At 35.1% G+C, this 22,143-nt stretch overlaps 1 protein-coding gene across 3 annotated transcripts in view; it reads left to right on the top strand.

Moving 5' to 3' along the window:
- The window catches only part of CDKAL1 (CDK5 regulatory subunit associated protein 1 like 1), a 584,442-nt gene that overhangs the window by 89,159 nt on the left and 473,140 nt on the right, over nt 1–22,143 (top strand). For all 3 annotated transcript variants that reach the window (XM_045551876.1, XM_045551874.1, XM_045551875.1), the window contains one exon: nt 937–1,021. In XM_045551876.1, coding sequence (XP_045407832.1) covers nt 937–1,021 — 85 coding nt within the window. The remainder of the gene's footprint in view (nt 1–936; nt 1,022–22,143) is intronic.

Here is a 22,143-nt window from a genome sequence, read left to right on the forward strand (position 1 = left end):
TATAATAATGTGTTGGGGAAATGTTTTTTTTTGCCAAGTTAGATGCTCTGATGTGCTCACCATCCTTCTAAATGTAGTGCTCTTACTTGAATCTTCCTTCCCACATAGAGAATGTACACACAGACATCTGTATGTCATCGTAGTTCTTCATGTCACTTGACCTTAGCTTCTTTTCTTACTGAGATACTGTTGAAGGTGCTGCTATTTTCAATTTTAGTTTTCCTTTCTTTATGGTAATTGTATTTTAATGTATAAGATCCTTTTAGGGAACTAAAGTATCTAAAAGGCAGGTGGAATAACACCTTTAGATATTTATAAATTTAGATATTTATAAATATCTAAATAGCATTTTAGATATTTATAAATTCATTTTAGTAAATATGGGTTTGGATTATTTGTTGCATTGCCAGTGACTTTATTATAGTTTATAATTATTTAATCAAATTGGTGATGGGAATAAAAGGTTCACTTTGAGGTAAATCATTAATTTTCAAGGCAGACAAGTTATATTTTTAATAACTTCTCCAGTTAAAGAAAGGTTGGTGTATGCCAATACCTGTGCCTGAAAAATCTTAACACATACTCCAAAAGGGGGCAATTAATTTTATATTCAGGGGTAAGATTAGGGCCAGTTTCACTTTAGTTTTTGGAAATTATTAAATGGTACTCTTCAAGGATTAAAAATAAAGGAAGGGAAGAGGATGCTTATCCTCATTACATTTTAAGTGAAAAGATATAGCACAGATTATACATTTTCATATTTATTGCTCAGAAAAATTTCTGTTCTATAGCAATTGCCTACTGTGTTGCATTTCCTGTTTATTTGACTCTGCCCCTCCCCCAGCAGTCCCAGTGCCACCTGAGTAAGCACTTGGACCTTTTTGAATGATTAAATGTGCTACTTACTTTTCTTTTTTGTATTCATTTTTTTAATAGAAAATGCATCAGATGCAGATTTGTGGCTCTTGAACAGTTGCACTGTAAAAAACCCAGCTGAAGACCACTTTAGAAACTCAATTAAGTAAGTAGAAGTTGATTTGTTTTCCTATTTTATATAATCGAAGTAATAATTAGTATCAGAAAATTAGCTTTTAAAAGACTCCTAATATCAATATAAATATTTAATATATATTTCCAAAAGTATGAGTTGGACTTTTCAGGTTATTGTGTTTTGAATTTGTCTGATAAAGAATGATATTTTAATGTGGGTTTTTCGAACAGATGATTTGAGTATTTGTGAAGTTAGCTATAGGTGATTTGAATATTTGTTAAGTATTAACTATGTGCTTTCTCAGAGAATCCAGTGCATACTTTGTGAAATTACCTGACATTGCCCTTGCCTCTCTTCTCTTTGCTGCCTGTTAGCACCGTTCTAGGTGCTATAACACCCAGTCTTCAAGAGAATTATGTGGTGTTGGGGAAGGTGGGCATACATGTCCTTGTTGCTTTGTCCCTTCAAGTTAAAGTGGAAGAAGTATCCTTTTTTTTCACATGTGCTTTGAATCTTATCCCCATCCACCTTCTTTGAAACCTCCTTCTGTAAATTATTTCCTCATTCTATATTTTGAACCTCTCCAACTCTCTTGGTGCTTTTTCATTGGTATTTAAACACACGTAGGTCTCATCAGCCCCATGTACCACTGTTAACTATTGGTCTTTTTTGTTTGTTTGTTTTTGCCTTCTCTGCCAGACTTCTTAAAATTTTCCACTTCTTAACTTTACTCTCATATTTATTCTTTTCCCCCTTTATTGGTTTTATTGTGAAATATATTATACATACATAAGAGTTTATAAAGCATGTACAGTTTAAATAATAATAATAAACTTAACACCGATGTATCTACCACCCCAAGAAAGATAACATTGTCAAGATCATAGAAACTGCCACGTGTCCCTCTTTCAATCATACCCCCCAAGAAGTAACCTTTTTCTTGACTTTTGTGAGTCATTCCTTTACGTTTATTAGTGAATTTATTATTTATTAAGTGTATCTCTAAACAACATGTTGTTTTGTTTAGCCCTATTTTGAACTCTGTTTATTGGACTTGTACTGTTTGTGTTCTTCTGAGATTCACTTCTTTTCCTCAGCATTATCCTTTTAGATTTATGCATGTTGATGGGTGTAAAATACTATGGCCGTTCATAGAATTTGCTACAATTTATACATTTTATTATTGATAAGGCTTTGAGGTTTTCCCAGTGTTTTGCATTTATGAACACTGACACTATGAATGTTTTAAAAATGTTTTCTGGTGCACATGTGCAAGAATTATTCTAGGATATGTACCTAGGGGTTGAATATTGGGTCACAGATATGTGTGCATTAAAACTTTAGTAGCTAATGCCAATGTCTTTTTCACAAATGGATGTAGTAATGTTTATTCCCACCAGTAATGGATGTCTGTGTGTGTTGTTCTCTATTCTGGCCAATACTTGATATAGCCAGGCTTAAATTTTTGCAAGTCTGTTGGTGATGATGGTATCTCACTATGCTTTTAATTTGCATTTCCATGAGTTTATTAATGAGGTCGAGCATCTTTTTATGTGTCTATTGGCCATTTGGATTTTTCTTTTTCATAAAATGGCTTCCCAGGTCTTTTGTTTATTTTAATGTTTTTTTTCTTTTATGTATTTGTGGGTATGTATTATATGTGTTGTATATCCTAATTGTTAGATTTTATACATGCTGCAAATATCATCTTCCAGTTGTGGCTTATCTTATAACTTTCTTTAATGATGTCTTTTGATGAAGAGAAATTCTGGTTTAAAATTTATCAATCTATTCCTTTTGGCCTGTGTTCTTATTGTTTAGAGGTCTTTCCTTACCCTGAGGCTATAAGATATTCTCTTATATTTTCTTCTAAAAATTTCGTGGTTTTCCTTCTTACATTGAGGTCTATAATGCATCTGGAATTGATTTTTCATGTGTCTGGTACCAGGAAGAGGTCCAATTTTATTTTATGTTTTTCTGTGTAGATATCCAATTGTTTTAGTATCATTTATTTTCTTAAAAAAATTTATTCTTTCTCCTTTTATCTGTGCATTACCTGTTTTTTCATATGTTGAGTGTCCATAGATGTTTGGGTCTGTCCCTGGATTCTCTGTTAAGTTCCATTGATCTATTTCTTTATTCTGGTTCTTATTCTACAGTCAAGTAGTATAGGTTTGTATTAAGTCTAGATATTTGATAGTACCTAGTACCTTTTTGTTTCTCTTTAAGAGTATCTTGGCTCTTTCATTGCCCTTCCGTATAAATTTACTATCAGTTTTTAAGTTCAACAAGGAATACCGTTATACTTTTGATTGTGATTACATCAGATTTTTTAGATGACTTGGAGGATAATTGAATCTTCACAATTTTGAGTTTTCCAACCCATGAATTAAATTATTTAGATCTATTCTGACATTTTAAGGATTTATGATTTTATTTATATAGGTCCTGTACATCTTTTAGATTTTTTTCTAACAATGTAGATATTGAGTTGTTCCAGTATCATTTACAAAAGTAATCTATCCTTTCTTCTTTTACATGTGCAGTAAGTATTTTATATCTTTATACTGTTGTAACTGGTAAACTTTAAAAAATTTTTATTTTCTAACAGTGTTTGCTCCCATGGTCTCAGAGAATTAATTGTAGTATCAGTGTGAAGGATAGTTGTGTGTAATTGTAAGGAAGAGCGTAGGTCAGGAGTCCAGTTAGGACAGAGTTGTAGTAGTTCAGGTACAGATGGTTGCATCTAAAGACCCCCATCTCTACAAAAAAATTAAAAAATTAGCCAGGTGTGCTGGCATATGCCTTTAGTCCTAGCTACTCAGGAAGCTGAGGCAGGATGATTGCTTGAGCCCCGGAGGTAGAAGCTGCAGTGAGCTATGATCATGCTAGTTCACTCAAGCCTGGGCTACAGAGCAAGACCCTGTCTCTAACATAAAATAAAATAAAATGAAGTAAAATAAAATAAATAAAAAATAAAGTGGTGACATTGAAAGTTGGAAGGAAGAATTCTTTACACATTCAACATTGTTGAAGATGGCTTCAAAGTTTCTGGCTAGAATGAAGTAAGACATTCCAGAAGGGGAGTTCAGTTTGAGAGATTACATGTTTTGGTTTTGAACATGCTGTATTTGAAGTCACAGCTCAATATTTTAACAAGGTAATGAATATATTTGAGTTTTATTGAGTATCTTCAATGTGGCAGGCACTGTCCTAAGTTCTTTACATGAATTGGATATTATCTAGCTTAATTCTTGCAGCCTATCTATGAGTTATGAATTCCATTTTTATTCCTGTTTTACAGGTGAAGCAGCATCTCTTTTACAGATGAAGTTCTCTAAGGCTGTTCAGTTCCTAAATGGTGGAGGTGGAATTTTACCTAGGTAGTCTGACTAGAGTCTGTACGTTTAAGTATTCTATCACTGTGCTTCCCAGATAAGGATGTCTGGTAAGCGGATGTAGAATTGAGGCAGATAACAAACAGGTCAACAGTAGAAATACAGATTTAATATTTTTTGCATAGAAGTGATAGTTGAATGTGATAGCATCCTCAACTCAGAAAGGAAGAAGAACACAGGAGTTCTTACCCGATCTATGGCAGGAGGCAACGGAAGGGAAGATGGAGCAGGGGAGTTAGGGTCACATTTAGGAGCAGGAATAATTAAAGTAGAGCAGAGAATGATGTTCACCAGATGCTGTTCATTTTTCCATTTTTTCAATATAGGAAGGGTAAATAAGATAGTGTTACTAGAGAATATAGTTTCTATAATTATCAGTTTTATAATGCAATTAATGGGTACACTTCTCGACTGTTTCTAAAAGTTTATTTAAAAGCTCAAATATAACTTATGTCAATGGGTTTTGTTATATATATAACATGGTTCAAAGCAATGATATGCTGTTTGAGTGATTATGTAGTAATGACACATAAGAATAGTTTGTCATTTTAACATTACAAAGCTAGTGGTAGCAAGCACATGTTCCTTAATGTACTATTCTACTTGATTGAAAAAAATTTAAAAAGAAGATTATATATGATTAAGTATTTTTTAATGGCTTTGAAGGCTTTTGATCATCACAACTATTTCATCATCACAACTAGTTCCTATTAAGGTAACACTTAAACTAACATTTGATTTGTTTCCAGAATAAATATAGTCCTGTAAAAAGGCACAGTAATAGTTAACATTTAGAAAACATCAGATTCAAGTGACATTTATACATTTGAAGAGTTTCAGTGATAGATTACTGCTTTATTTAGATGCTTTCACCTTGTTCTCACCATTTCCTAGCAAAGAAGTACAAAGATGAGTAGTTATAAACTTCGTGATATGTTAAGTCACGCTACACATTGGTCTTTTCTCACCCTCCCGCTCCAGTCTTTCCCTTTGGCCTCATCTCTTGCATGTGAATTTTTTTCCCCCCATGTGATTTGGGGTGAAATTGAAATTCAAGGAGAGTCTTCTCCTTAAATTCAAGGAGAGTCTTCTCCTTAAATTCAAGGATGGTTCTTCTTCTGTTGCAGCCAATCCTTTGTGCTCAAATTCAAAGATTTAAGACAGCAGAGTAGAAACTATTTTTTTTAACCTGGACTCCCTACCTACTGATTCCTTCACTTGGCCACTCATTCCTGAGTTTTATCATCTCTGATCATCAGCTTTTGTTTTCCTTCCAATGTATTCATGGCATTTAGTTATTTTTAATTACACACCACTTCATTTTTGTCTCTCTTGAACCAACCAACAGAAGACCACCTTGTTTTAGCAGGAGTAAAGAAAGATAACACTGAGGAACTTAACTGTCTTTCATGTTATTAATACAGTCCATTGATTATGATCCAGGAAGTATACATTTGTGACAAGACAGCCATGGACTGAATTTTTCGTTTGTTTTTTGTTTTTGTTCTTTTAGGAATATTTTTCCTGAGGTTTCACAGTGTTTGTATTATTAATATTGAGATTGATAAAAGAGTAGGAGTTTTAAGTAGCAAAAATAGGAGAATGATTTTTTTGGCTGCCTTTTGAATTTGAAATCTTAAATGTTATTGCCTGTACTAATTTAGAAAAAAATCACTAATGAGCCCCATGGCTTATGAGGGTAGCCTACTGGATGCATACTATTTCCTCTTGAGCATTTGTCAGTTGCCCCAGCCTTGATTTAGACAATATGGCCTTTAAGTTGAGGAATTCTTGAGTAAATGAAAAAGATCAAAAGTTTCAAAAAAATTAAATTTGCTCTTAACGAGTGTATCACATAAGAAAATTCATTTGGTTAATGCTTTATAGAAATGTGGGATCTTTTCCATGCCACCTAAAGGAGGTCATTCAAAGGCTGGTGAAAATAAACACATCTTGTGTGTTCTATATAAATGACAGAAAGAATAGCCAGCTTGCTTTGATCATAGACTGTCAACCTCTACTTGACCTTGTGCATTATTAACCCAAATGGGCACTGTGGTTTAGCCATACTGATAGTGGACAGACAAGAGTCACTCCTTTGTACCGCCTATGCCTGTAGAAATAAATGGTAATGTTGAAGGGATAGCTTAGATGTGTGGGTGAAATTACTTAAAAGAATAATTCAAAATAAAGGGAGAACTGGGTAAAGAAAAATGTGTTTGAGATAGAGGATATCTGCTTTCTATAACATCTTTATCTATACAAAAGCTCCTTAACATTCTATTGAGCAAATATATAAATTATGGGATTGCCATTCCTATTATGCAAATATTTTTTATTTTATGTAGATTTATCTTTCAGTTCTTTTTCTTCATACATTGAAGATGGGGAAGGTACCAGAATATTATTTCAACTTAAATTTGTAAAGGAAATTGCCTTCAAAAAAACTGTCTTAAGAACAGAGAAGTGCTTTTGCTTTCAGTTAGTAATTATCCAGTTTAAAAGAAAATACAAAACTCTACTGATTCTATTGTTAACTAGATTCACTAGTAATCACGTTTTTTTAAATTAAAAATTTTTTAGTTAATTTTTAATTAAAAAAATTTTGGCATTGGAAGCTAAAAATCACACTGGATTTTGGGTTGGCCTTTTTAGAGAAACAAGTTAGATTATGCAAATTATTTGAGTTACACTTTTTAAAATACTGTACTTTGAGTTTTGGTTAAACTTAGATATTTTAATTTTAATTTTCCTAGTTGTATGAAATAGCTTTAGTATTAGTTTTATCTTATTGTTTAAAGTGGCAGTAGCAGATACAGTGAATCACTGGATGCTTTTACTAATCAGCTCATTGTTTCAGCTATCCTTGCCTAGCAAAATTTTTCCTTTTATGTGGAAAGTTAGTTCAAAATATTGGACTGTTTGAGTTAATATATATTATTGATCAGGTATTGTATAATAAGATTTTTTTTCTCTACATGGTGCTATGCTTAATATGAATTTACATTTTCCTACCATTTCTCATCTACTTCCGTATTTAGATACCATCTATATGCTGATTACTACCAAATCTTTGTTTCTGACCTCAATTTGGCCTTCCAAGCTCCAGACTTGTATTCCCACTGCTTCCTGGACTTCTCTGTTTGGATGACCCGTGGACACCTCAAGTCATCATGTCAGAGCCGCCTCCTTATCTACCTCACCTTTTCCTCAGCTAGTGTTTACATTAGCATTGCCTATCTTGTTTGGTTGCAGTAATCTGAAAATTGCATATATTAATAATTTTTTAGGGTAACAAGGTATTTTTTTATTTGTTCCATGTCTGCCTATCCTACCTCTTTTCTTGCCACTCCCCCATAGAATTTTACCTGCCACTGCATTATAAAATTTTCCAAGCACATAATATGTTTGCATATGTTCTTCCTTTTTCTTGGAATACCCACTCCCTTTCACCCAAATGCGTGTATGTGTGTGTGGGCACTCACACTCACCCACCTCATGTTAATCCTGCCTGGCTGAAATACTAATAGTTCGTCTTTGGAACTCGTGTCAAAGGTAATGTCATCTGTGAGGTCATTTTCCTTCTATCCCTCACCTCTTACCTCCAAGGTCCACAGAGGTAATCACTCTCTGTTTTGTGCTACTTCTTTATCCCATACAAATATCTGTTGTTGCATATTACATTTTATTATTTGTTTACATATTTGGCTCCCTACTAGATTGTGAGTTTTGAGATCACAGTATTGACCTTAGGAAAAGTCTTGACCCTCTGACTCTACTGTGTAATGATTTTCCTTGTCCTGGGAAAGAGGTGCCATTAATGAACTAACACTGCTTGTCAGCTCTTCTAAGAATGGTCCCCAAGGATGCTGTGAGTCCCTGGACAGGCACAGGCTATGTATTTGCAAAAAGAGGAGAGAACATTCTAATTTTCAAATTTCTAATTTTAAATTTCTCATATTGTATTAAAGGGCCGCCTTTTAAGAAACCATGTTGTTTTGCTTTTTATCTCTTTCTTATAGGAAGCTTGTGTTTGTCACCATTGGTCTACGGCTTCTTTTCTGAGGGGCATAGTGAAAGGGGTAAGAATACTCCTTCATTCTTGGGGTAGTCACCCAGTCATGCTGCACAAGCTTGGCTATGAATGGCAGGATCTTGTTCTCCTCACTAACCTAAATGAGCTGGGCCAGCTTGAGGATCCTGGCCATTGGGTTAATTGAAGCATCTCATCTTGGGTCAGAGGGTAGGAAAGGTGGATAAAAACCTGGTAGTGTTTTGCCTTGAGTTTGGCCCACAGTTATAATGATTGAGTACATGTTTATATAATTAGGTTGAACTGATTCTTCCCTTTTTTTAGGAAAGAAGTTTGGTATTATTTTGTTGTCATTGCATCAAGTTATTGTTAATGTATTCTGTTAAATATATTATAAATTATATAAGTAATATAGCTATTAAGTATATTAATATCCAAACACTTGTCTTACATGTGAGTATCAAATTGTCCAGTTTTGATGAATGAGGAGAAAACACCAGATAACCACCAAAATTGGAGAAAAAAAATCAACTGGCTGTTTGGGGGAAGAAGTAGAAGTGTTGGAAAGGTTAACTAGATATATGATTTTGTGAGAGAAGTGAAACATCTATAAGGACAATGTCGTCTTTCTTCATTACTGAGGTATCCTTGGTCTCTGGAACAGTGCTGGGTAAATAGCATTGAGTTACTCACTGAATTGAATTGAAAGCTAATTTGAGGGAGGCCAAACTTCTCTGGATACATTGTTGTTTATGGTTTAGATCTTTTTATCCACCATATGTGAATTTGTTTTATTTGAGTCTCGTGTCACAGTTCTGTTTAGTCTGTTGTTGCTAGGACTTCCCCCCATGAGCTAGTTTGGCGATACAATGAAATTGGAGGAACAAGCTTTCTGGAAACATAGAAGATGAGTTTTTTGTTGATTGCTAAAGTGAGGGGTGAGAGTTATGTTCAGAGTAGATTTTCCTATAACAGGCTCAAAGTTGATTGTCTTCTAACCATGGAAGAATGTGGAGATAAATGAGAGGGAAGGCAGATTATTGTGATGTATTCTAGTGAGAAATTTGACTGGAAACAAAGGAGAAACTATATTTTAGTGTTGAATTCCTGGCTGATTAAAAAAAAACTGAAGGAATAAACTTACAGTTAAAAGATTAGTAACTTAATTTGCAAATCAGGGACAGCAAAAGCAATTCAGAGGTAGTAGGGCATTTTAAAATGCAAAACTGAGTTTTACAGTTATCTAAAATCTTTTTGAAGAATAGTATTTTGCATATTTCATGATTACTGTTACATCAACAGTTGCTTTGTTTTTGCCATTTTAAACAAGAGTGAGTGAAAGAGGTCAGTGTATTATGTACTGGCAACAGCTGGCTAATAGCATTGAATACTTACGTAATTAAATATATGTGTTGGCTGTTGTCCTAACAACTCTGTAGGTGGAGGCTCCAGAAAGCATGCAGAAACTTGCTTTAGCAGGATTAAAGGAGAAATCAACATGATCTAAGCCTGTTCTTTCAGCCAAGAGTGATTTCCTATTGTTTTGGTTTGAAAGACATTCTACTTATTCTTGGTGTGTGTGTTTATACAACAGCAGGGGAAAAAAAGACACTTGTTTTTTTCTTCCCTTATTGTGTGCTCTATGACAAACATAATCTTTCCTAACTTTTAGTAACTCAGTAGTGCTGTTTAATAACTGATAATAAATAAAATAAAAGAGAAACACATTTTCTTTAAATCTACAGGACATGCTACTAAAGTATTAAATATTAACTGTTTTTGTTCCTTACTTATGATTGCACTTAGGTTTAGGTGTTCTCTGGGCCACAGTAGCAAAGTTACTTAGATTTTAGATTATATTAAGGCATGGTTTTCTATGATTCTGGAAAATTGGATAGAAGAGGCAGTGAAGGAGAAATAAACTCCATAGGTTATGTGCAACTCTGCTTTTAGCTAATGGATGTGTATGTAAATCCTGCTCAAAGTATACTATATTTTCATATTTTACTGTTTTTCTAGCTCTAAGGCTGAGGCTAGTTCCTACTGTATCTTTGATGACAGGTTGCCACCTTTGTGGGTGTTAGAGTGTGTAGACACAATCCAGCACAGCTATGTATGGCTGCTCCATGTTAATAACTGTACTTTAATAATCTCTTTATCTGTTTGTACCCCTTTTCAAAGTTCCTTAGTGGGAGCCACTGTATCTTTTATTTGTATCCCACCACCCAGTACAGTGGTTGACAATGATAGTTGAACAAATGAATGAACCAACTTATATGTTCGCTTCATCTATGTATTTATCTTCCCAATCCCCTACACCCACTTCCTCTGTTGGAACTAATGTCTTCCTCTATGGATTTTCATAGAACTTTTTCAATATTTCTATCTTACTAGATTGTAAGTTCATCTATCCTAGAAAACCAAAAAATTAGAGGCTTTAATAAGATAGGAGATGTATTTTTTTTTATACAATGCAAAGCCCACGGTTAGGAAGTTGCTGGCTTTGGTTTACCAGTTCAAGGGTATGAGGGTGTTGAGGTCTCTGTAGTTTTATTGGTCTTTGCCTTATGATGTCAAATGGTTGCTACTCTCTAGCCATCACATGTGCTTTCCCAAAAGGAGGAAGGACCAAAGTGAGCATGCCAGATGAGTCTATCCTTTCTTTAAAAGAGCTTTATGGGAAGTCCCACTCAAAACCCTGTACTTGTATCTCACTGTGTGGTCACATCACAGGACTACCTCTATTTGTAAGGGAGGCTGGGAAATGTAGTGTTTTTTTCATTTGTTTTATACTATGCAGGTGGTTGCACTTAACAGAATTGGGGTGCTGTTAGTGAAGAAGAAAGGAGAAATATCCATTGAGGGCTAAGGTGATGTTTCTTCTATAGGGTGTAAACTTTGGGGAAAGATAGACATTTTATTTATCTTTGTCATTTATTAGGACCAGTGTATTGGAGAAGGTTCTCAACATACTTGTGAACAAATGACCCTCCTTTCTCCTGTTTCCTTTATTCAGAACATTTAAGAAATAATATAGTAGATATTTGAGAACCTTTCCTCTTTTCGTTTACTCTGAGTGGTGTCTGATGAAGTCATAACTAAATAACAGGAGAACTTCTTGGCTCAGATGTCCCACACATAAATTTTTTAAAAATTGGGGCTTTCCAGGCTGGGCGCTGTGGCTCACGCCTGTAATCCTAGCACTCTGGGAGGCTGAGGCAGGTGGATCACTGGAGGTCAGGAGTTCAAGACCAGCCTGAGCAAGAGTGAGACCCCGTCTCTACTAACAATAGAAAGAAAATTAGCTGGACAACTAAAAATGTATAGAAAAAATTAGCTGGGCATGGTGGCATATGCCTGTAGTCCCAGCTCCTCGGGAGGCTGAGGCAGTAGGATCCCTTAAGCCCAGGAGTTTGAGGTTGCTGTGAGCTAGGCTGATGCCACGGCACTCTAGCCTGGGCAACAGAGTGAGACTCTGTCTCAAAAAAAAAAAAAGTTGGGACTTCCACATATTTTATACTCTTAAGACCTGCAATGAATATATTTGAAGTGGAGTCTGTAAGGAAAGTAGGTTTGTCATTCATTGTTGCTGAGAGTCAGTTCAGTGACATAATAATTATAAACCTGGTTGAGAAACTAGAAATTTTTAAAAGATTTTAGACAGAAAAGTACAGTTTATAGTGATTACCATAGAGAGTCTTAACCAATTGGAAAACAGATTGAACAGAGTTAAATTCATTTTATAATTAAATGTTAGAAAATAGTATTTTGTGTAATTCTAAAAAGTTTAAGTTACAGCCAAGAACAATGCTTCCCTTTACTAAGATTGAAATTCATTTCAGATTTAACTTGAAGAAAATGGAGAATTAGATGTAACCAGTGAAAATCTAACCAATGGGAAGAGTCCTATAAAACTTACTGTGGATTTTCTGTAGGTTGGTACTATTGAATATTATCAGAGGGAAGATAATGATAATCAGATTCTCATCCTAGAATACAAGTGACACATTCTGCAACAGCGTCTTTTTTGTTTTCCTATAGAGATATATTATCGAATCATTGTCCTGAACTACTGGACACAATTATGTTCTACTGGCATATTCTTTAGTGTTTTTTTTCCTGATGTGTGTGTGTGTGTGTGTGTGTGTGTGTCTGGGTTTCTATTTGCTTTTCTCAAAGTAGGTGCATTAAGAAAGAAACTGACAGAATCACATGATAGAAACTATTTTGGGAAAAATACAAATTAAAGTGGATATCAAGAATCTCTTTAACAATGTGTTTTAGAAGTCAACAGTTTATTCTTTGTGCCAACCAATGATGTGCTTTCTAGCTCATAAATTTCTATTACAAGAAGAATCAGATAAGCAAGTTTATGGTAAAACAGAAAAGTTTAATTTGGTGCTTTCCTTAAATGCCTGTCAATAGTTTATGATAGTTACTGAGGAAAAAGACTTATTTTTCTTTAAATAAGAAAATTGTTTGAGTCAACATGTTTTATATTATTTTGGTCATCCATGGTAGAAACATTGATTAATTTACTGTTTAGAAGTTTTTACCATTTTAATAAATAACAAAGGATTTGATATCATTGATCAAGTAAATTTTAAAAAAAAGCTAATTTTAAAACATTGAGAATAGAACTGAGGATGGATATTCATTGCATAAGTTCTAAGAAACTTTTACAAATTCTCTTTCTTCCTTCTAGGGTATAAGCTTTTTCTTCTTTATCTTGTTATTTCAGGTAGTTGTATATGGAGAAATTTGTAGTGGGTAATCAGTGGCTTGAGAGGTATATAGTATAATTAAGACTTTTAAAACTCAGAGTGATCCTGGGCAAATGGTGCCCCGAGTACATCTTCTGATCCCTTCATTGTCACACTGCCTAAATATCTTTGGACAACTGTTAGAGCCTTAAAGCCTGGTGTTAGAGGAGAACACAGACACAGCTGAGACGCTGGGTCTTAGGCAGAAGGTGCACTGTATAGATGGGGTGGGGAGCCTTACATTCCTAGTGGTGATAGAGAAGAGAGGGTCCAAGTCCAAGAATCTGGAGAGTCTTACCTCTCCTGAAGACTTGGGGCAGTGTTTCTGAACCTCATCAGACTCAAGGATCCTTTTATATATAACAAATGTTGTACAATGTTTCCTTTATTACTCTGAAGTGAAATTCATGAATTACAAATCAGCCTAATGCTCTGAATGTGGTTAATATAAGGAGAAAATAAATAGAAAAAAATGATAATGTAATATATGTTTTAAGATAGAAATGTTCAGGCACAAATACACTAGAAGACTTAATGAAATGGCCTGTATGTAGAAGTACAGTGAAAGTGAGAGTAATGTATGCAGTCTGGTATGTGTGTAGCTTTAACAGCTTCAATACTGAGAACAGCATTGCCTTAGCGATATGTCTTTCCAGAATGGATGACAACTCTTGCTAAATTTCTTAATAAAACAAAGTATGTTCTTTCCTCCATTTTCACAGAAGTTGGATTCCTGAAACCATACAAGAAATACATTACAGTAAGTCCTCACTTAACATTGGTGATAGGGTCTTGGAAATTGAGACTTTAAGTGAAATGACATATGATGAAACCATTTTCTTCTCATCAGTATAACAAAATGATGTTGAACAAAATGATGTTATTTGCAGGGCTGCTGTATATCGTTTTTCTTAAAATTGCAGTTTCTAAGAACCTCTGATGACATTACATGAGGCCTTACTCTGTGATGCAACCAATTTTACCATAGGCTAAGTGATATAAACAAGAATTAATCCCCTACGGCATATTTCTGGTCACAAAAACATCACCAAACTTCTAAGAAAAGACCAAAAAACTTCTGATATTAAGCATTGAAGTAAAGATGAGCCGTATATACATTTAAGAAAGATTAATAAAAACAAGTAAGGTCGTTATTTACACAGTGACTCCAGTTCAGGCTCACAGGTGGGGGGATCCTCTCCTGGCAGCTGAGGGAACAAGGCAGGAACTGACCCTGGAACGGACGCTGTCCCATGGCAGGGCGCACTCGCGGGCACACCCATGCTTACTCAGACTGGGCCCTTCTAGACACACCGGTTCACCGAACATTTACAGCTTTGGGAAACCAGAGTACACAGAGAAAACCCACCCAGCCGTGGGGAGAATGTGTGAACTGCACACAGGGGCCCTGGCTAGGAGTCAAGATTTTTTCTCACCAGCGTTATAATGAAATGATGTTATTCGTGGACCTGCCATATGTAAAATAGAGATAGGTTCTAATGAGATATTGTAAATATGTTTTTTACTTACGTGCCTGTTATATGGGACATTCAGAACTCGTGCAGAACACGTGGAATTCTTTGTACAGCATAGATCTGTGCAGTGGAAGACGTCTCTGACTTCTGCCCATATAATGGCAATTGCATCTTCCAGTGTCACAACCAAAACTATTAGATAGATTGAACCACCTACTGATGAAAATTTCTGTGTGGCCCGAAGCACCCAAAACAAGATAAAAAAGTAACAGGAGAATATGGATATGAATAGACACGACATGATTATCAGTATAAATAAATACTGTTTAAACAGCTCCTTAAAATAGACAACTTAATTGAAAAATATCCAAAGGGTATGAACAAGCAATTTATGGAAGAGGAAGTGCAAATGACAAAATAAACATGGAAAGATTTTCATCCTTACCAGCAGTCAGGGAAATACAGATTAAAATGGGATACTGTGTTTTTCTTTCTCTCACTAGACCTTTTTGGTTTTTTACCCCCAATAGGTACAGCACTCCTGAGAATGTGGGGAAATGTTTACTCTGATACATTGCTGGTGGGAGTTTGGAATTGCTATAATCTTCTGGGAAAGTTACTTTTTGATAGGTATAGAAATTAGAAATATATCTGCCCTTTGATTTAGCAGTCCTGGGGTTTATGACCCTTTCTTACAGATATTAAAACACCTGTCTGCAAGGATAGGAACATAAAGCCATTTATTGCATCATTGTTTATAATACAAAAAGTGTTATAACAAATCTCATACTTTCTTAGATATTCTCTTTGGCCACATATTAATACATTTTATAGTAGCTAATTATGGAATCTGCTTACATAGGTTTGCCCAGATGAGAAGCAATTCGAGGGCTAATCTACTGTATTTCAAAGCATCTTCTTTCTGATTTATTAGTGATAGGGATGACATTTCCTTTTATTAAACTCATTCAAAATACACAGAAATATGCCCTGATGACGTTTTTGAAGTGTCTGGATTGTGTTTGTTGCTGTTTATGGATTTAACTTAGATTTTTCTGTTAATTAAGATTTTAACTGTGCCAGCCTCATCTTACCACTAGAATAGCAGGAATGCAGTTTGCCTCATCTTTCCTTTTTAGGACTGGTCAGAAGAGACAGATTTCAGACATAGTAACTAACTGAACATTCTTCAACATAATAGATTTGAAACTTCTATCTAAAACAAATGTTTATGTTCTCTGGCCTCTGTGTTAAATATGTATGGTATGTCTCTTCCATTTGGTAGCAAATATTCATTGTGTTTGATTTCAGTTTTCCCTGCCCTTGAAAACAAAATATACTTGTCCTGAATGACAGTCTTATGGGTTTTCTAAAGTAAATGATGTTTGTACCACATCTGGCCATTTTTATGTGATATGTAAAAAGAGTCAGTTTTCATTAATTTGACAAATGTTTGTTGAATGCCTACTATGTGTTACAGCCTTTGGTGAATCAGAGATTAATTTTTAAAGACATAGTCACTGCTCCAGGGAGATGGTTAGTAAGAAGGGCAGAATGTCAGCCAGGTAATTATTATACAATGAGGTAAGTGTGGTAAAACTACTCTGTGGACAGTGATACCTGAATGGGTATAAATATATTTCATTTTTAAAAATCTTAGGTCTTATTCAAGTCTATGCTCATGTTATCTCCGTGTATCTTATTTCACATCCCTTGTCCTCATACAATAAACAAACATTATCATCTCAGACAAGAAGTCTTGAGGAAGGGCAGCTCCAGGTTTGATTAATTCAGGGGTTCAAAGATGTTATCAAAGAACCTAGGCACTGGGTACTTTCTAATTTTTCCTTATTTTTTTTTATGTTCTGTGATATTCAATGTGATGGCTTGGTCTTCAGCAAGGTTATGATTTACCACATTTATTTTACTTTCCTTGTATATATGATATTTTCATGATGACTAAAATTTCCAAAGAAACAAAAGGGTATGCAATGGAAACTTCCTTACAGCTCTGGCACTAGCCACCTTATGTTCTCTACTATAGAATATACAAGGGAGTATGTAAATATCTTTTCTCCATTTCTCTTTTCTCTATCCCCCCCACCCCCCCTGCCGTTCTTCCCTCCCTGCAACTGAATATCCTGCAATAATTCCATACAGGTATATAAAAAGTTTCCTTGTTATGTTATTTATGGATTCATGGACTACTTTCTTTGTTTTCTTATTTATGAATTCATAGTTATATTTTATACGTATGAAATTTTATTTCTTCAGTCACCTACTGATGTATGTTTAGTTTTTTTCTAATAATTAGCTGTATAAATATTTACAAACATGTTTCTACTAGAACTTTAGTTATTTTATAGTGTATTTAAACAATTTTTGACTTGCATCTTGAAATAATATGCTTATTGAAAATTTGCAAAAATAATGCAAAGCCTTCCCATAGACCTTTCACCCAGCTTCCTGTAATGCTTAATATTTTACATAGCCATAATGAAATTATCAAACCAGGAAATTAATATTGATACTATACTATTAACCATTATATGGACATTATTCACATTTTGTCTTTTTTCTGGTTCAGGATCCAATTTAGGATCCTACATTGCATTTAGTTTTCATGTCACAATCTCCTCCAATTTGGGATACTTCCTCGGTCTGTCTTTGTGCTTTATGACCTTGACACTTCTGAAGAGTACTCATCAGTTGTGTTACAGAACATTGCTCAGTTTGAGTGTGTCTGATGTTTCCTCATGATGAGATTCAGATGTTATGCATTTTATCAAGAATTCAGGAGTGATGGATGTTGTGCTATTCTCAGTGTGTCATACCAAGGAGATTCATGATCTTGATGTATCTCTATACTAGCTAACTTTAACATCTAGCGACTAGGTGTTTATTTACATTGGTAGCTGTCAGTTTTCTCCACTGTGAAGTTACTATCTTGGAATTTGGAATTAATAAGTATTTTGTGATTCCTTGGGATTATGCAAATATCCTATTTCTTACTATGCTTTCACCATTATAATTTTGGCATCCACTGATTATTCTTGCCTGCAACAATTAATATTATGGTATTTATCAAGCGATTTTTCTATTTTCATCATACCTTCTCCATTTATTAATTGGAATTTTACTATAAAGAAGAGCTATAGAATGAGAATGAGTCTCTTTTCCCCCTTTTATTTATTTATTCAGTTATTTATATCAGTATAGCCTCATGGTTATTTATTTTGTGGGACATAATCCATAACTATCATTATGTTTGCTCATATTCTGGATTTGGCTAATGGAGGCTTCTTTAAGTTGATCTTATATCTTTTTTTTCTTACTAGAGAGGATTTTAATAATCGTCTTAACCATTTTTAAGTGTATAGTTAAGTGCGAAGTCCTTTCACACTGTTGTGCAATGTTCCTGTATCCTTTTGACAGGTCTCTATCCTTAGTTTCTGGCACTGTAAGATAGTTCAGGGTCATCTTGTACTCTCCTTGATTCAAGTCCTGGATTGAGCCATTTCTGCAAGGAGCCCTGGTTTCTTTCATTGTTGAATGGTGTAAAGGAACCAGGGTCTGGGCACTAGGTATGCTCATTGGTACTGGGATGTCACTGCTTCTGGGTACTCCTAGTGAGCAGGACTAGGATGTGTATGTATGCACACAAACATCTGTATCTATTTCTATATATCTGTATATGTATGAAAAAACATGAGGTCATACTATTCACTTTCATTCCACATCAGTTGCACAGGATTCATTCTAGCAATCTCTCTTTTTTTTAATATGTAACTGCATTCTCTAACAATGAAAAACAAGTCTCATATTCTACAATATATTTATATTGTTTGTTCAGTCCTATTAATCATATACAGTGGCTTCAGAATTACCCATCCCCATGTGAACAAGAAATTTTACTAATAGGAATGTAATATCTATGTTCAGTTCCTTTTGTCAGGTTACCTAGGTTCTTGCCTTTGCCACCTTAATCAATGTGGTTCTGTTATTGATTTGTAATACAATTAGGTTAGTTTGTTACCACTTTTATTCTATTATGGATTCTGCTCACTTCCTCGTTGGTTTTAATTTTTTAAGTATGTGAAATAATGGCATGGTTCTCAAAGTCAGAACTATATTAGATGGTTTACTTAGAGACGGCACACAGCCCACTTATCCTTTTTATTACTGTAATCCCCATTACTGCATTCTTTCCATTCTGAGCCCACCTGTCTCCCGTTAGTTTCTCACTTCTCCTTCCTGTTTTGGGGGGTGGGGTAGAGGTACAAACAAGCAGAAGTAAAGTGGTGATTTTTTTGTTTTGATCATACTTTCTACATTTGTTAACTGGAATTTTACTATAAGGAGGAATGGTCTCTTATCCTCCACTTATTTATTTATTCAGTTACTTATTTTTATCAGTATAGACTTATGGTCTTAGTTATTGATTTTGTGGGTCATAATCCCACTGAATAAATACACAGAATTCTGTGTATGGAATCCATGTAAGTTTTTAAAATTTCCCTTTAATTTTTACTTAATGACAATATACTATACGTATTCTTTTCTTCTTTACTTTTTTTTGGTAATATAACCTGGGAACTCTGTGTCAGTTGATAGAAGTCTTTCTCATTCTTTCTTATGGCTGCGTAGTACTCCAGTTAGTGGAAGTATGGTGGTTTATTCAACTATTAATACTTTCCTATGTGTGGGCATCTAGGTTGTTTCCAATATTTTGCAGTAACAAACAGTGCTGCAATGAGTAAACTTTTACATAGTATTTTTATATTTTTGGAAGTATATCTTCAGAATAAATTTCTAGAGTAGAGACTATTGGATTGAAAGATAAGTACATTTGTAGATATTGCCAAGTTTACTCCACAAAAGGATTGTAAAAATTTGCATTTTGGGGCCAGGCGCGGTGGCTCACGCCTGTAATCCTAGCACTCTGGGAAGCCGAGTGGATTGCTCGAGGTCAGGAGTTCGAGACCAGCCTGAGCAAGAGTGAGACCCTGTCTCTACTAAAAATAGAAAGAAATTATCTGGCCAACTAAAAATATATATAGAAAAAATTAACCGGGCATGGTGGCGCATGCCTGTAGTCCCAGCTACTTGGAAGGCTGAGACAGAAGGATCGCTTAAGCCCAGGAGTTTGAGGTTGCTGTGAGCTAGGCTGATGTCATGGCACTCACTCTAACCCGGGCAACAAAGTGAGACTCTGTCTCAAAAAAAAAAATATATATATATATATGTATATTGCTATTTATTTTTACTGGAAGAATGTATCTTTTAGAAAACAATGATATAATCAATTATGTTGATTTTTTAAAAAACTTATTTTGTAGTAATTACAATCTCCTAAGTATTGGAAGTTTTTAAGGATTCACCTTTATATTCGAAATTGTTTTCTTACAAATATGTACCAAACTAAGGAAAATTGAAGAATTTCTTAACGGTAAAGCACTTTTAGCAGTGTTTGATTTCTTATATTCATTGCTTAAGCCACTACTATTCTAGAACTAGTCCTTTTTAAGGATGGTTAAAACTAGGGCAGGTTGTCACTTATCTAGAATTGTTCTTTCTATAAGGAAGCCTTTATTAATGTTGAATATTGTCCCCCCTCTGTCTGTATCTGTGATTCTCTTGAAGGCACTTCATTCTGATTGAATGAAAATCTTTGCTTTCTACCTGTAGGTTTATATAGAAACCTGGCATGACAGGGCACTTCTGGATCAAATCCTGAGCCTTAGTAAACACTGAAAAGTATAATCTAACAATGATGGTTTTGTTCAGCAAGGTGAGGCTATTTTTGTAGCAGGGCAAAAGTTAAACCTGTGTTTCTTGTTTGCTAGCCCACAAGAAGCCATCTTGTTTTATTATCAAAGTTTTCTGACATCAGCATGTGATTTCAAGAAGAGGAAAATACAATTTTTGACACCAAAGATACTAAAGTATTTAATGCCTTAAATGAAAATCAGTATTTGTGAACAGTGAAAAAACAGGAAGGATACGCTGTTTCTGTTTTGTTTGTTATATCACATTGGTTAGAAATACTTAGCTTAAGCCTCTTCCCAGTTGGCCCGCCTCACCTCAGTTGTTTCATTGTTGTTGTGAATGTATTCACTGTTCTTTTAAAAGAGGGCCTAAGTAGATGGATCCTTATAAAGAACATTATAGAAAGTTGTTGCAGCAACTCTGTGTGTAATCTGGAGTCTAAGATGTTTCTGTGCAGCAACAATCCTTTGCATGCTTGACCTTTGGGAAATCCAGTTCTCTCCTGTTGCTTATTTGCATTCTGACACTGTCACCCCTCTTGTGCCCAAGCTGTCTTGAACCAATATCTGCCTGACTCTAAATTTTGTATTCTTTCCATTTTAGTGTGCTTTACAGATTTATTGAATTACTACTTTATACCAGGCATTGTATTAGGGGCCAAAGATAAACAGATGAATAAGGCAGAGTCCTGTCTGTTATTTAATAGGAAAGACAATGTGCCAGTTATTGTTTTTCAGTCTCCGATCCAGCCTCCTTTGCTTTGCTTTGTGGAATGGGAAGTGGACCCTGTCATTGTTGTGCTTTGTTAGCTGGTGTAATGGTAGCTTTGTTAGTGCAGGGTGCTAGAGGGAAATTACAAGGTGATAGCAGGAAAGCGCTTTTCTTCTGGATTCCAGTCCTGCATTTTCCTTCACTGCAGGAACCAGGAATGGGTCTGTGGAGGGCCTGGGTGAGCTCACACGATAGTATCAATCCTGCCTTCTTTACAGTGACATTGCAGGCTGTCTTAGTCAGCTTGGGCTGCTATAACAAAGTACCACAAAGCAGGTGGCTTATAAACAATAGAAATGTATTTCTCAGTGCTGGAGGTGTGGAAGTCCAAGATGCCGGCAGATCCGTGTCTTGGTTCATAGATGACACCTTATACCTGTGTCCTCACATGATGGAAGGAGTAAGGCAACTAGCTTTATGGGGTCTTTTTTATAAGAGCGCTAATCCCATTCATAAGGTTTCCACCCTCATGACCTAATTACCTCTCAAAAGTTCCACTTCCTAATTTCATCACTTTGGGGTTCAGGTTTCAACATATGAATTTTGGGGGAGACAAACATTCAGACCATAGCACAGGCCATATCCCTCAAGAAACTCTGGTTCTAGCTGTTAACAGTTATTGTGCTTACCTGATCTTCCATTCCTTTGCTGACTATATGACATTTACCCTTTACTATCTAGATCTGACAGCACTTCCCTGTTGAAATCTTCCCTAAACTCCCACCCCAAGTTAGGTTCCCCAACCTGTGCTCCTTTAAGGCATCCTGAATTTACCATAAGCTGTATTATCCTATTAAACTGTATTATAATTTTGCTTGGCTTGTGTTTTTCCTCTTGAAAACCGTGAGCTTTTTTTTTTTTTTTTTTTGCCCAGGCTAGAGTGGGCCCTGGCATTAGTCTAGCTCACAGCAACCTCAGACTCCTGGGCTCAAGCAGTCCTTCT

This window comes from Lemur catta, chromosome 5 (assembly GCF_020740605.2).
Source record: "Lemur catta isolate mLemCat1 chromosome 5, mLemCat1.pri, whole genome shotgun sequence".
Taxonomy (NCBI): domain Eukaryota; kingdom Metazoa; phylum Chordata; class Mammalia; order Primates; family Lemuridae; genus Lemur; species Lemur catta.